The sequence below is a fragment of the Nelumbo nucifera genome, chromosome 1, assembly GCF_055504915.1.
Source record: "Nelumbo nucifera cultivar China Antique chromosome 1, China Antique-T2T, whole genome shotgun sequence".
Classification (NCBI taxonomy): Eukaryota; Viridiplantae; Streptophyta; class Magnoliopsida; order Proteales; family Nelumbonaceae; genus Nelumbo; species Nelumbo nucifera.
Genome location: NC_142649.1, coordinates 142,686,030 through 142,700,689, shown reverse-complemented (window position 1 = coordinate 142,700,689; position 14,660 = coordinate 142,686,030). Strand labels below are relative to the sequence as shown.

At 38.8% G+C, this 14,660-nt stretch overlaps 1 protein-coding gene across 2 annotated transcripts in view; it reads right to left on the bottom strand.

Annotated features, from left to right (window-relative positions):
- Window positions 1-4,272: 4,272 nt before the first annotated feature.
- The window catches only part of LOC104585685 (glycerol-3-phosphate acyltransferase 9-like), a 53,502-nt gene continuing 43,114 nt past the window's right edge, over window positions 4,273-14,660 (bottom strand). For both annotated transcript variants that reach the window (XM_010242644.3, XM_088894526.1), the window contains 8 exons: window positions 13,384-13,479; window positions 13,149-13,245; window positions 10,851-10,938; window positions 10,668-10,764; window positions 10,265-10,350; window positions 9,929-10,048; window positions 9,685-9,783; window positions 4,273-4,500 (listed from right to left, as the gene is read on the bottom strand). In XM_010242644.3, the coding sequence (XP_010240946.1) occupies window positions 4,446-4,500; window positions 9,685-9,783; window positions 9,929-10,048; window positions 10,265-10,350; window positions 10,668-10,764; window positions 10,851-10,938; window positions 13,149-13,245; window positions 13,384-13,479 (738 nt within the window). In that variant the 3' untranslated portion in view covers window positions 4,273-4,445. The remainder of the gene's footprint in view (window positions 4,501-9,684; window positions 9,784-9,928; window positions 10,049-10,264; window positions 10,351-10,667; window positions 10,765-10,850; window positions 10,939-13,148; window positions 13,246-13,383; window positions 13,480-14,660) is intronic.

Below are 14,660 nucleotides of genomic sequence, written 5' to 3'. Positions count from 1 at the left end.
ACATGAGAAGTTTGGGAGGATGATCGGTCACCTAGAGGGTGTGACCTCTTCTTCCACCCTCTAGGAAATTCAACATCTTCTACATTTGCTCATTCAGGTATATGGGATTCTGCCAATCATGCAACCATTTCAGGTAATCGTAGGATCCCTTGGATTATTGATTCTAGTGGTTATGATCATACGACCAGTCTTTCTACTTTGTTTGTTTCATATGATTTACTTCCTAGACGTGACAAAATCACCCTAGTCGATGGCTCTCTTGCCCCTATCTCCGACAAGGGAACCATCAAGGCTACAGACTCAATGGTTCTTCCTTCTGCTCTTCATGTACCTAGACTAAATACAAACTTGTTATCTGTAAGTAGCCTAAATCATTAAACTGTTGTGTAACATTCTTCCCTTTCTACTGTGTTTTTCAGGATCTAGAGTCTCTAAAGGTGATTGGGAGTGGCCGTGAGGCGAATGGAATATATCTATTGAATACTCCTGGACAGTGCCATGAACAACCTGGAAAAGCTGCTTTTGGGTCTACATTTACAGAGTCCATCAGTCGAGTCATGTTATGCCATTTTCGTTTGGGCCATTTTTCTTTTTCTGCATTATGTCATTTATTCCCAGAATTGTTTAAGGGAATTAGTTTGTCCAGTCTTCATTGTGAGTCTTGTGAACTGTCAAAACATTGTAGAAATAGTTATCCTTTTGTAATAAAAGATCTTCTTCTCCTTTTAATATTGTACACTTTGATGTGTAGGGGCCTTACCACTTACCTTCTATGGGTGGCTACAAATATTTTATCTTGTTCATTGATGACTTTTCTCGACTCACTTGGATATTTTTTATGAAGTTCCCAGATTTGTGAGGCAATTCCATGAATTTGTCCTAACCTAGTTTGATACCAGAATTAAAATTTTTAGATCCGACAATGCAAAAGAATATTTTGAGAAAAATCTTACCTGCTATATCACTGATTTAGGGGTTATTCATCAAAGCTCCTGTGTTAGGACCCCAAAACAGAATGGAGTTGCTGAAAGAAAAAATATACATATTGTTGAAGTTGCAAAAAGTATTCTATTTGCCTCACATGTCCCTACAAAATTTTGGGGTGATGTTGTTCTCACTGCTATCTACCTTATAAACCGTATGCCATGCAGGGTTTTAGGGTTTAAGTCTCCCTTCAGTCTTCTTCATTCGGACAATGATCTTTTTCCTATTCCTCTTCACGTCTTTGTCTGCACTTGTTATGTACATATCTCAAGTGTCTAGAGACATAAATTTGAACCAAAAGCCCACAAGTGTATCTTCCTTGGTTATTGCCCCACACAGAAGGGTTACTGTTGTTTTGATTCGAAGACTGGCACTGGGTATGTCTCAATGGATGTCACATTTGATGAGCTTTCTTCCTTTTATGGTTATTCTCTAGAGAGACATTGTCCAAAGGGGGAGGATTTGTCACAGGTGTTTACTCTTCCTCTTCCTGTCCCAGTTGAGTCTCTTCCTCCTTCAAATGAGTCAAGGGAGGATCAATCACTTCACTCTCATTCCAGTGTTCCTATTCCTCCTCCTTTACCTCATCGCCCTCTTTTTAATCCTAGGTTGTACCAACAGAAGAGAACTAGAAATGAGCAGATTGTTTCCCCTACAACACATGAACCTCATGCACTTCTAGTTACAACTCCTTTTGAGCCATCATTCCCAGACCTTGATATCCCCAATGCTATTAGGAAAGGAAAAATGAAGTGTACTGCACATTGCATTTCCAAACACCTTTCTTATAGTTTGCTCTCTCCTTCATATTTTGCCTACCTTTCTTCTGTTGCTTCTAACCCAATTCGTAGGTCTATGTAAAAAACTCTTACTATTCTAGAATGGAGGGATGCTATGAGAAAAGAAATTGATTCTCTGCACAAGAATAACACTTGGGAAGTGGTTGATTTGCCTGAAGGGAATGATCCATTAGGCTGTAAGTGGGTTTTTACTATCAAATATCATGTTGATGGCACCATTGAAAGGTACAAGGCTAGGTTGGTTGCAAAAGGCTATACACAGACATATGTGATTGATTATCTGAAGACCTTTGCCCCTATTGCCAAGACGACTTCTGTGAGAGTTCTGCTATCTTTGGCTGCACACTCAAACTGGCCACTTTATCAACTAGATGTAAAAAATGCATTTCTGAATGGAAAGTTACATGAGGAGGTCTATATGTCTCTTCCTCTAGGGATGTATGAAACAAATTGAAAGGAAAAGTCTGCAGGCTGAAGAAATCTTTTTATGGACTCAAACAATCCTCTAGAGAATGGTTTGAAAGGTTTAGGGCTGCCCTTGTTAGCTTTGGCTATGTATAGACATAGTCTGATCATACCCTCTTTGTGAAGAGGAGAGGATCCTTGGCCGTTTACCTGATTGTGTATGTTGATGATATTGTTGTGACTGGTAATGATGTCTCAGGGATTAATGATCTCAAATCTTTCCTTCATTTAGAGTTTGAGATCAAATATCTGGGGGAATTGAGATACTTTCTTGGCATAGAAGTTGCTAGATCTAAGGATGGGATCCTTATCTCTCAGATAAAGTATGTTCTTGATTTGCTCTCTAAAACAGGGAAGATGGCTGCTAGATCAGTTGCTACTCTTATCCATATGAGCCATAAACTCTCTGCTTCAGATGGAATATTGTTAAAAGATAAGGGAGTCTTCCAGAGACTATTTGGAAAACTTCTTTATCTATGCATGACTCGGATAGACATTGCATATGCTGTCAGTTGCATCAGCCAGTTCATGCATGCTCCCAGGGATACTCACATGGCAGTAGTAGAGTGGATTCTATGTTATTTGAAGGGCTCCCCTAGAAAGGGAATTCTATTTGCTAAGCATGACCATATGAAACTTGAAGCCTACACAAATGCTGATTGGGCCAGAAACATTGATGACCGAAGATCTACTTCTGGATACTGTAGCTTGGTGGCAGGTAATATTGTCTCTTGGAGAAGCAAGAAACAATTAGTTATTGCTCGATCTTCAGTTGAAGCAGAATATAAAGCCATGACTCATGGAGTTTCTGAACTATTGTGGCTTGGATCCTTGATGGAGGAACTGGGTATTGAGCATGATAAGCCAATGATGTTATACTGTGATAATCAGGCCGCCATCAACATTGCTCACAACCTAGTGCAATATGACAGAACTAAGCATATTGAAGTTGACAGACACTTCATTCGAGAAAGAGTGGCTTCTAGAGAAGTGTGTCTACCTTTCATCACCTTTGAAGGACAATTAGCTGATTTCCTCACCAAGGGCATTCCCAAGGCTAAACTTCAACATGATATTGGCAAGCTTAGCATGATTGACATATTTGCTCAGCTTGAGGGGGAGTGTAGAGAAGATGGGCCGAATGGCCCATAGGCTATTTATCATTTTTATCTTTTATGTTCTTTGTTGTAATGGGCTTTAATCTGGGCTTTATTCTTTCTTATGTTATGTCTTTTTAATTTTTTGCCCAATTAAGGGATTCTCTATACATTACTAAAGTTTAACTTAATGAAATAGAATTAAGGGAGTAAGAGAATGAATTATGTTCGAAAATCTCTCTGAACCCAAGTTGTCGCCACCTTCTTCTTCTTCTCTCCTCTTGAACTCTGATTTTTGCAACTTTCTAAACAATCATTTCTTCTCAAAATGTTGTTTTTCTTCTTACCTATATACAATTGAATTCATCCATTTGCAGTCTTATGGTTGAACCAAGGTTCAAAATTTCGATACGTATCAAACTGTATTGGCCGATACGTATCATATCAGGGGTTTCAGAATATGCCCTACAGGGAGTGTTTCAAGGTTTAACCCGGTTCAAGGGGGTAGACAGGCCTTAAACCGACCCCTTTGACCCAGGTTAAAAAAAAACTAAAAAAATAGGAAAAATCAACTTTGATACAGGCCGATGCACCCATATTGATATTTTAAACCTTGGGTTGAACCAGTCTCAATTAAGCCTAGATATCAATATGGAAAATAAGGATGTTAGAGTTCTTGTAGGTGGATTCAACGGTTATGAGTAGAATTGTTCTTCAACTATCAATGGAAGAAAACAATAAACATTTATCCAATCATTTTATTTTGGGAAGCAACCACTCATCCAATCTAAGTTCAGGTCTTGGCTCCTTGAAGAGAGTCCAAATCTTACGAGGTCATCTCCCTCGAGATGGACTCCCTCTCCACTCCCCTCTATATTTATTTTAGGTTATTTGTTTGAGAAAAGAGGTACCAACAAAAAACGAACTGATTCAAATCTGAATATATTACCTCATAGCAATGTAAGTTCTGCATTGTAACTTTAATGTACATGAAGATACAAAAGTATAAAAAGTCGAGAGAATGCATAATAGAAGAAACCAAGGAACATAAGAAAAAGAGAACCATAGGAAAGAGACTAGGGTGAAAGAGGGGTGTCAATCATTTTCCCTTTTCCTCCATGCGTCGTAATAGTGACTCGGCAAAACTTTGTTGCCTGAAAATGTACAACCAAAGAGATATGAGTAACGGTTACTCTACTCATGCTTAATGAGTTGCCTGCAAAGATGAAGTATATAGAAGGCTAGTAACCATGAAATACCAGTAAGAGTTAACGCAAGATCTATAATCTGATAAGACAAAGGAGAGAGAGAGATGGCGCCAGCTACATGAATCAAGTGATAACCTCCAAATAATCTAATCTTTAATCAACTCAACTGAAAAATGTCTCATCCCAACTACATGGGACCAGCTACATGAATCCTACTCCATTATTCCACTCTATTCGATTCCATATCCATTGTTAAATTATGGGCCCTCAAATCATTTCTCACTACTTCAACCACGTCCTACCCCTAGCTTTTCCAAACTCAACTTACGAGTGCCACCCTGATGGTCTCTTAATCAACTGATAACCACAATTGTAAGACCTCACAGCCTAAAACATCAAAGCAATCTAGTCTAGACTTTAACAAATCATGACATACTATTTGACAACATAACATTAAACTTAGAGGCATGTCAAAGTATTCTTTCTTATTTTAGTGAGAGGATGTCAATAACAAAAAATTCTAAATCCTGAATTTATTTGCCATGATAATGATGGCCCTAACATGCAGAAAAAAGAATATGAAACCCCCCATCACATTCATGCATACTGTAGACACTTAAATCTATCATTTGAAAATGCTATTCAATTAATAAAACAAAGCTAGAAAATACAAACAGATACCGATACAAATACAGGAAATATGGACAAACTTTCCGTTTCCTAAGATCCCAGAAATTGGCACAGGTTTGCGTATCTAAATATGCTTTTATTGTGCTTTAATATCTACTTTTGAAGCTAGATGTCAATTCTCAATACTTTTATTGTGCCAAATTTAATTAAATTTCTAGCATATACAAATTTTATATAGCATGATTTGAGTAAATATATCATTTAACATATCTGAAAGTATTAATTCTATAAAGTGTAGTTTTATAAGTTCACAGGTAAACCAGGAATCTACAGGTATCCATCCAGGTATCATTATAGATTGAGACCACACAAAACATCAGCTTGCCTCTCCTTCCATGTGAACTTGACTTGCTGGACAGAACGAGGGATGCGACTTGGGCAGGCTAGGGTTGGGCTTTTGTCAAAAATTAAATGGGCCTGGCCTGAAGGCCCGAGCATGAAGTAGTGCAAAATGCTAACTTGGACCAACCCGAGTTGCACCCCTAGACAGAACCATAAGATAAAATACAAAAAGCATGATTTTCCTTGGGAAATGCTCCTAATATCCTTTTGAGAAACGAGTGAATTGTCAAAGAGTGATAACCACAACACTGCTTATAATTTTCCTTAACCTCTATCAAGAATATGTGGCTAGGGGTCCATATTCCATTTAATCCAATGAAAAGGACAAATGGCATTTCTAAAATCTTTTAACATATTCAATTCAATTCAGCTAAGCTTTGTCCCAACCATCATTATCATCATCATCTAAGAAATGTCCCAAATATATGTGGTCACTAATATGGATCCATGACATCCTGTTTGGCCATTTTGTCTGTTCAGTACCATATCCATTGTTAAAGTATGAGCCCTTAAATTATTTCTTACTACTTGAACCCATGTCCTTTCTAGTCTACCACTATGCTCTTCTAGTCCCTTCACCTTGTGGCAGATCACTTCTTGTTGGTGCTGTAGATAGTCTTCTCTGCACGTGCCCAAACCATTTAGTCTACTTGTTTTATCACCTATTTGGAGCTACTCCTAGATTCCTTTGAGTAAGTTCTTTATTATGTATATATAATGTTGTACTTGATATTGTACACCAAAGAAAACTCATGTATATGGTTAGGACAGTAAATAAATATATATGCATTGTTGCTTATGTATGTATGTCTAGTGAACAGGTCTGTTATTCAGGTTGTTTAAAGAAGTCTATAAACTTAGGAATCTTCCACGTGGTAACATGATTCAAGGTTCAAGGGGAATTTCCATGTTCCTCTTTCTCAGAGTATTCATGGGGTAAGTTTCAGCCAAAAAATCTTGCCACATCCAAAATAAGCCCTTCTTTATGCAACATTTTACACTAAATAACTTAACAGTTGAATGGATAATATCACCTAGAGAAACTCCAAAGGTGGGTGGGGTACAAGGCTGACAGTCTAGTAATTCAACAAATAGATGATCTAGAGGAACCACTGGTGCTTTTCAAAATCTGCCACAGTATCAACTCCTTGTGACTAGCTGATTCTATTAAAACATCCAATTTCCTGGTGCTTTCCAATCATTCTCTTCTTTCTTTTGTAGTTACTCTGATACTCTCATTATGCCTTTATGACCACATACCATTAATCTTCTATGGCCCATCTCTTTCCGCTTCATGTTCCTTGATGTGACAAATACTCAACAAAGAACAATACCAACTATTTAATCCTGAATCCCCATTCTACCTCTCTACATTGTCTAGGGTTGTTTCTATTAAACCACATATTCTCTCTTTTTTCCTTGCTTCAACCCACACCTTTATAGCATCTCCTTTAAGTCACTTGTGGAGAAAATCTGGTTTCACGTTTCCTTCATGATCACTGCTCGAACCTCTTCTTAAATTAAAGATTTATTAGTCATTTTGATGTGTCCATTCGTTCTTCTCATCCTCACAGTCACTGCTAAAAAAGGCCTAACCTTTTGCTTGATCTGAATCTGAAAGGTGTTGACTCACTGTCTAGCTTGATCTTGTCATATTTTTTTCCCTTTGCAATTCCAAGCTCATAATTACATTATTACAATTTAATAGTCAAGTTCAAGTATCTGATATAGGACCTCCAGGAGTAAGAGTAAGACCATATCTTCAATCTCTTGGAAGTATTCTAGATACACCAGCAGCATTAATAAAGCTCTCTGACAAAGATAGCTCCCAGGTTTTGGCTAGAATCTGGGAGCTTTATCATTTCTGTTTCCACTTCTTCCTTTATCTGCTGCATATTGCATGGTCTTCTTGCAGAAGAGACGTTTTTTTACTCAAATTCTTGCACGAGACGCTTGTCTTCAATTCTGTGCACCTTTTTCTCCTTGAATCATCTTTGTAACCTTAGGTGCAAACCCTTCAAGATGGAGTCTTTCTTGGAAAAGATGTGAAAACCTCAATTAACACATAGAAGGTCCAGTCAAAATTCAGCCACCAAGTGCACAGAATTATTTGACTGCAGTAGACCAGATCTTCCATTAGTGCTGAAAGGAATCCAGAGCTACACGATGGAATATCCTGTCTCAAACCATCCAACTACTTAGTTCTTACCTGGGCTACCCATGGAATATGGAATGTCGTGTCTGCAAAAGGACTAGCAATAGTTTGTTATAATGCATAGACAATTTAGTAACTCCTTGACACTGGATAATCTAGGGCCAAGGAGTGCCAAGGCTCCCCTTGTTTTCCATTTATAAGATACACAATCTACTGATAAACTTAACCCTAGTAACTTTCCAGATGCAACTAATTTAGCCTTAGGTTTTCATTCCTAATATCAGGTATGACTTGAATTCCGGTAACTCCATAAAATTTTGGGAACAAACCTGGGTGGGGAGCGCTCCTCTAAAGGATCAGTTTCCGTCTTTGTACGCTCTTTCTGATTTGAAAAATGAGCTGATCTCGTCTTTCACCACCCCGTCCTCTTCCACTTCTGGGATTGGGTGGAACTTGGGTCTAATAAGGGATTTGAGGGATTCAGACTTCGACTGTATTTCGAGCCTTCTTGCACTTCTTGATAATGTTGTCTTAGACCCCACTAGGGCGGATTCTAGAATTTGGACACCTAACCCCAATGGCATTTTCTCTTGTGCTTCGTTCTTCAAAGTCTTAAGTCAGTCCACCAGTCCTACCTAGTCCCCTTTTCCTGTTGGTGAGGTTTGGTGCAGAGCTATACCTCCTAGGGTTGGTAGTTTTTGTTGGAAAGCCTATCTGGAAAGAATCAACACTGGTGATCTACTCCAAAAGAAGAGACCCAATACTTGCTTGTCACCTCAGTGGTGTGTTCTGTGTAAAGCAGATGGGGAGACTGGTTTTCACCTAATGGTGCCGTGCCACTTCGCGAGGTCATTGTGGGATTGGGCTTTCTCCTTATTTGGATGCAGCTGGAATCCCCCATCAGACATGCAGGGCCTTTTCGCCCCCTCCTTCTTCAGGTGGCGGTTAAAAAGGGGAAGGACAATGTGGAGAGGACTAAGGGCTGCAGTATGTTGGACACTGTGGGAAGAAAGGAACTTCAGGATATTCTCAGAAACTCAGAGAGGGACAGCAGATTTGAGGGCTATCATACAGTTTAGGGCGGTACAGTGGTTGAAATCTTTGGAAATATTCACAGATTACACTGTGGATGACATGTTGAGGAAGTGGGGTGAAATTGCAAGTTGCACGCAGACCAAGTCAGTAATGAGCGTGGCTTGGACCCCCCCACCTAGTGGATTCTTGAAATTAAACTTTGATGGATGCAGTAGGGGAAACCCGGGACAATCAAGGATCGGGGGTGTTTTTAGAGATGAAAATGGGGTCATCTCTGCTATGTTCTCAGGCCCAATTGGAGTGGGTGACTCCCTTAGAGCTAAGATATGTGCAGTTATGGAAGGAGCCCGAAAAGCTAAGGAATTGATCATCAAGAAACTTATAATTGAAGGGGATTCAGAGATGGTGATAGGGTGGCTGACCAAAGAACAAAATGATCTTTGGAAGTATAACAATGAGAAAAGGAAATTCAAATGGCTGGTGCGGGAAATGGAAGTTAAGACATGTTGGATTAAGAGATCAGCTAATTCCCTAGCTGACGGTTTAGCAAAACAAGGGGCAGAAAGGGATTCCTTGTTTTGGGCTAAGTTGTAATGTTAGTGTCCTTGTATCTTTGTATTTTCTTCTTTCCTTTCTTGAAGTTCTTTGTGACTCTTGGAAGATAAGTGTGTTTGTCTTCCACTTGTAAATTTTCTACTGATGAATTAATGAAAGTGTTATTGATAAAAAAAAAAAATAATAATTAGCCTTAGGTTGGGTTTTACTCCTGTGAACTATGATTAAGAATAGAAGGTTTGTGGTATGATACTAGGTGGTTGTGACCACAGAAGTGATGACCACAAGAACTGCAAAGGTGTTATTTGTGGCTTCTATTAAGACTTTAAAATAAGAATAGGAGATAGACATACTTCCTCTCTGTGTGCTTTGGGCTAGGGCGAAAATATTTCAAATACCCATCCCATGGAACCTTTTTAAGACCAGCTCGAACAGAAATTATGTTCCTCACTCTGCAGAACATGAGCAACGAATTCAGTGACAGTTATCATTGTTTTATTTAAGTAACAGAAAGTCACTAATTCTGTCATTAGAATCAAGGGAAATGCTTAAATATCATGTTAAGCCTTCAAAAGAAGAAAACATTCATGAACTAACCTCTCTGCAAATTCTATGGGTGTCTCTCCAGGTCTCAGATTTTGCGGCTCCAAGTACCATACATCACAAACAACAGCCCATGATGTCATAAGGCGCAGTAAGTGCATGGTAAAAGATTGCCTGCGAAATTTAGAGTTAAGAGAACAAAGATTATAATAAAAAAGCCACACATTAATTATTTGGCCTATTCTAGAAAACTGTTAAGACTTTTCAAAGCATAACTAAAAAAGATGAAACATATTAGAAAGGCAAGATTTTTGCAGGAGAAACAGATACATGCAACAAAAACATAGGATATGTAGATATCTGAATTAGCTTCCTGAAGGACATTCTTACTTCTTACTATTCCAAAAAGCATCAACGAAAATTTTGTTGTACTTGATTGCTATGGGGCAAACAGTGCATCCAAGTTCAAATGCACCCTACAAATATTCAATAAAATAAATAAATAAGAGAGTTTAGACAAAGTAGCAAAAAAACCGAATGCACAATTGGACATGCATTTTGTCATTTTCTCAATAAACTTCTCAAAATATAACCTATGCCCAAAACTTAAATAACCTAGTTTCTTCTGTTTCAATGAATAATAGCTATCATGACATGAGTTCAACATGCAAAGGCAGAACAAACTGGTGGAGAAAAAATGGAGGAGCTTCTTGTCACGTGACTAATAAATATTAAGACAAAATTTATGGCATTTATGTGAAAGCTTTTATAAAGAAACATAAGATAAGAAAACCTTCTTAAACATAACCGTATAGTGGTTATTTACGCAGGTTCCCTCTGGAAATATGAGAAGAGGATTATTGTCAACTCCTTGAATGTGTTCTCTTAACCTGTGAAAGGATGATGGTGGATTGAGTGTTGCTTCCAAAGTATTCTCAGGCAGGAAAAACTTTCACAACAAGAACCTAATACTTACTTTCTTGCAACAATTTCACGATCCTTTGCTTCTGTACGGTTGAACCAGATACAGCCAACACTTTCCAAAATAGTGCTTTGTAACAGTCCTGTATAAAAGAACAAGTAATTATTCTGTGGTACCTAGATATGTATGCATACTAAGTGTACCCGGACATGATATCATACCAGATTCTGCATTGAAATTTCTAAAGCATAATCAGTTGCATATATTAGAGACTTCATGAAATTTGGCAAGATATAAATACCAAAAATGGTACTTGCCTTGGAAGGAAAAGCATAAACAAAAGAATTGCATCAACATATCAAAATGGATAACTTATATCTATATAACTATGGACCACAATAATGGGGAATGGAGTGTAATGATCATTTCCCGTAGCCATAACTGTGTTCTATACATATCTGGGCATCTTGGAATTAAAGAAATAGAAGATTTTCTGTATCCATGTAAGACAAGAACCATACATCACAAACCCCGTTTATAACTTTTTTAATAAAAACAAAATTTCATGAAAAAGAGAAAAAAGAGAGATTACAAATTTACAATAGAAAGGTGATAAGAAATCACCCAAATGAAGAACCATAACCCCCCCCCCCCCCAATAACCAATGTAAAGCTCAGCCTTACAACAAAAACTATGACCGAAACAGAGCTAACAACACCTTCCAGAAATCAAACAAAAGCAATAGCAGCCTTACTCAGGAAGACATCTCCAAACCAACCCCAATAAACTCTACTAACAACATATCCAGCCTCCTCAAAATAACAAGAATAACAAGCTCGCAAACCTCCTCCCAACACCCATCATTAGTTCTCCACATCCAGAACCACTACCTGTTCCTCTCCCTCATCCCACACCTCTCCCCCTTCCCCATGAATGATGCTGTTATGACTCTCTTCCTTCTTTTTCTCAAACTCTTCGAAATCCCTTCTAGCAAAGGCCTCACTGCCCAGGAAAATAAGACCCAGAGCTTTTCCAATTTCCACGGCCCTCTCCACAAATTTCCTCAAGTCCAGTCCTTCATCCTTTCTTTCCACTATTCAACTCTCCATTCCCCAAACCTTCACAGATACCTTCCTTTTTTTTCACCTCTATGACTTCATTTCTCTTCAACTCCCCTTCACCAAAACTCCCAACCCAGCTATTTTGGCCACCAGAGCTAACATCATCGAGAGCCTTATGCTTCACGGTACTGGAACTGGCCTTTCTTCTAATGAAAAATCTCTTATATTTATTACTGGGACCAGCCCCAACAAGTCTCTCTTTTAGCCTCAAGAAAACTTTGGTAACATGCACAAGATGGGACTTACCCGATCTTCTAGGTTTCTTTGCAGCCACCTAACCTTCACCAGAAGCTGCAGTCAGGCACCAACCTTTTCCTTCCCAAATCAACTCCAATCCTTCCAACTATCACTTCTTCTTCTAGTCACTTCTTGTTACTCCTCTGAATAACAACATTATCCTCCACATCACAAAAGTCGTTCCTTAGACTGCAATCAGAATCCTCCCTCACCTGCTTCAGCAATGAGTCTGATGAAGCCGAGCCAAAATCAAGACACAAAGCATCTGGCATCAAAGGTGGAACCACCTCACAGATCGGAACAAAATCTGTAGTTGAACCCAAAATCAAATACTTTATCTCCTGGCTCCGGCTGCTCAGAACCACCTGAACCACCATACGGACCACTCTCTTCAATCTTCCTAGCAGAATTTTTGAAACACATCTCACCAATGGAGACTTTGAGCAATACCTGGTCAACTCAGGGATCAGCAGTCCATTGGGAAAGTCTGAGAGCTGGTTCAATTAATTGTTGACTTACTAGCCATTGACTCAAATAACTTGGCTGAATCGCTCAGAAAACTAGGACAAATATCTCTGAAGATAACCGAACCAGATTGTTTTCCTTTCTTTAGCTTGTTTCATCAAGAAACCCAAGTCCCAACCTAAAGGAAACATACCTCTCTCCTTTGTATCCTTCAACCTTCACTCCAACCCAAGTCCAGAATTCATCTACCTCAATTGGCATCCTCCCAACACAAATTGGTCGGTGATCCACTTGAGTCAAATGGAAATCCACTTTTCAATTTTTTAGGTGGCCTACACGTAACCTATCTTATCAAGGAACACAAACCCAACCAAAGAGAAACATTAGTCACAAACAGACACCAAAAAAATGGACCCCTTCAGCAGAAGAGAAATTATCAGCCACTACTAAGTGCATTTGCCACATAAACATGAAATTTCTGCAGATGTCTAAGAATACTGAGAATAGAACATTGGCCTTAGGCACCTACCAACCCATCCAGGATGCTTCTGCATAATAACAGCAAATGCAGTCATCTGTTCTAAGATGATGAAATCTATCATAGAAGTATGATTAGCCACAAAAACCTGTTAAAGACAGAAAGTGGATATTCAGTTACATAAGCATATATAAGTAACAATACTGACAGTTACTCAGACTTTCAATGAGAGAGACACTAACTCACATTAAGAACCTATGAGAACTAGGGTGTTAACTTATCACACCTGCTTGGGTCGCATGCTGGGCCGTGGACCATGATATTTGACAACCCCAGTCCATGATGCAACAAAGAAGCTGCAAATTAACTCCACCAGATATCTCTGAAAATAAAGAAATTAATATGACATGGCAAAAAAGAGCTTCAAATGCATAACTAAACTTAATAATAACCAGGGGAAAAACAAAGCACCTTGGGCTGATAAAGGTTGCATTTACAACTGGTATTCTCCCATATTGAGACACCTTTAAAACTTCATCTTTCTCTATCTTAAACCCATCAATCTCTTTTAAATTTATACTATCTTCTTCGAAAATCAAATCTTGACCATTTTCTACCCTATTTCTGTCCAAAACCCATAAATTACATTACCTACTTTCTCCCATTCCACATTTCCACCCACCATGAACCCAATTTCAGCAGACACTGTACCTATCATACGCCAAAACTATCAAGGTGGAGAGTAAAGAGCTGAAGACAAGAATCGCGAGGGTTTTGCACCGGCAAGGAGCTGGAGAAGATCTATCAAGGTGGAGAGTAAAGAGCTGATACTGAAAGAGATGTTCCATCAGGAGTTAACGGTGAAGATTAGAGAAAGATCAAGAGGGGTGGTGTTTCTGGTCGGTGAAGCTCTGGTGTGGTTTCAAAGTTTTCTTGATGGTGCCGTCAATGTGAGCTGGATTGTGGGGTGGAAAGATACTTTCAAAACATTAAGGAAAGAGTATGTTGCAGAACGAAGGAGAAACTCAAAAGGGTGGTACATGATGTTAACAGAAAGATTTGAAGAAAGAAAAAATACAAATAATCATCATACCTGAGGGAAAGAATCTGGAGGGATGGATAAAGGTAGCAAATGAGATTCACCAGTTTGTGGGGAGAAAATGAACCAAGGCAGCGCAGAAACAAACTAAGAAGCCTGTAGTGGAGGAAAATGCAATGAAAAGGAAAGAAGATTTGAAAGTTTGGAGGGAAATATTGGAGAAAGTGGAGACCAAAGAAAAGGAAGAAAAGAATGAAGCTGTGTCGGTTGTTTTCTCTGTGCCTATACCAAAGATCTTGGTGGAAGGGGAAAGAGGAGATTGGGAGCAAAAGCTAATATTATCAGCGAAGAATGAAGTGAAGGACTGGAAGTTGATTTTGGAGGAGGTGTTGAAAAAGCTAGGCCTGAAAAGAAAGGTTATTCCAATCCCCTTTTCCGATAAGAAGGCAGTACTAGATGTGGGAATGCAGAGGTGGAGTTTACGACTATAGAAACGAAAGAGGGATCGATTATGATCGATAACT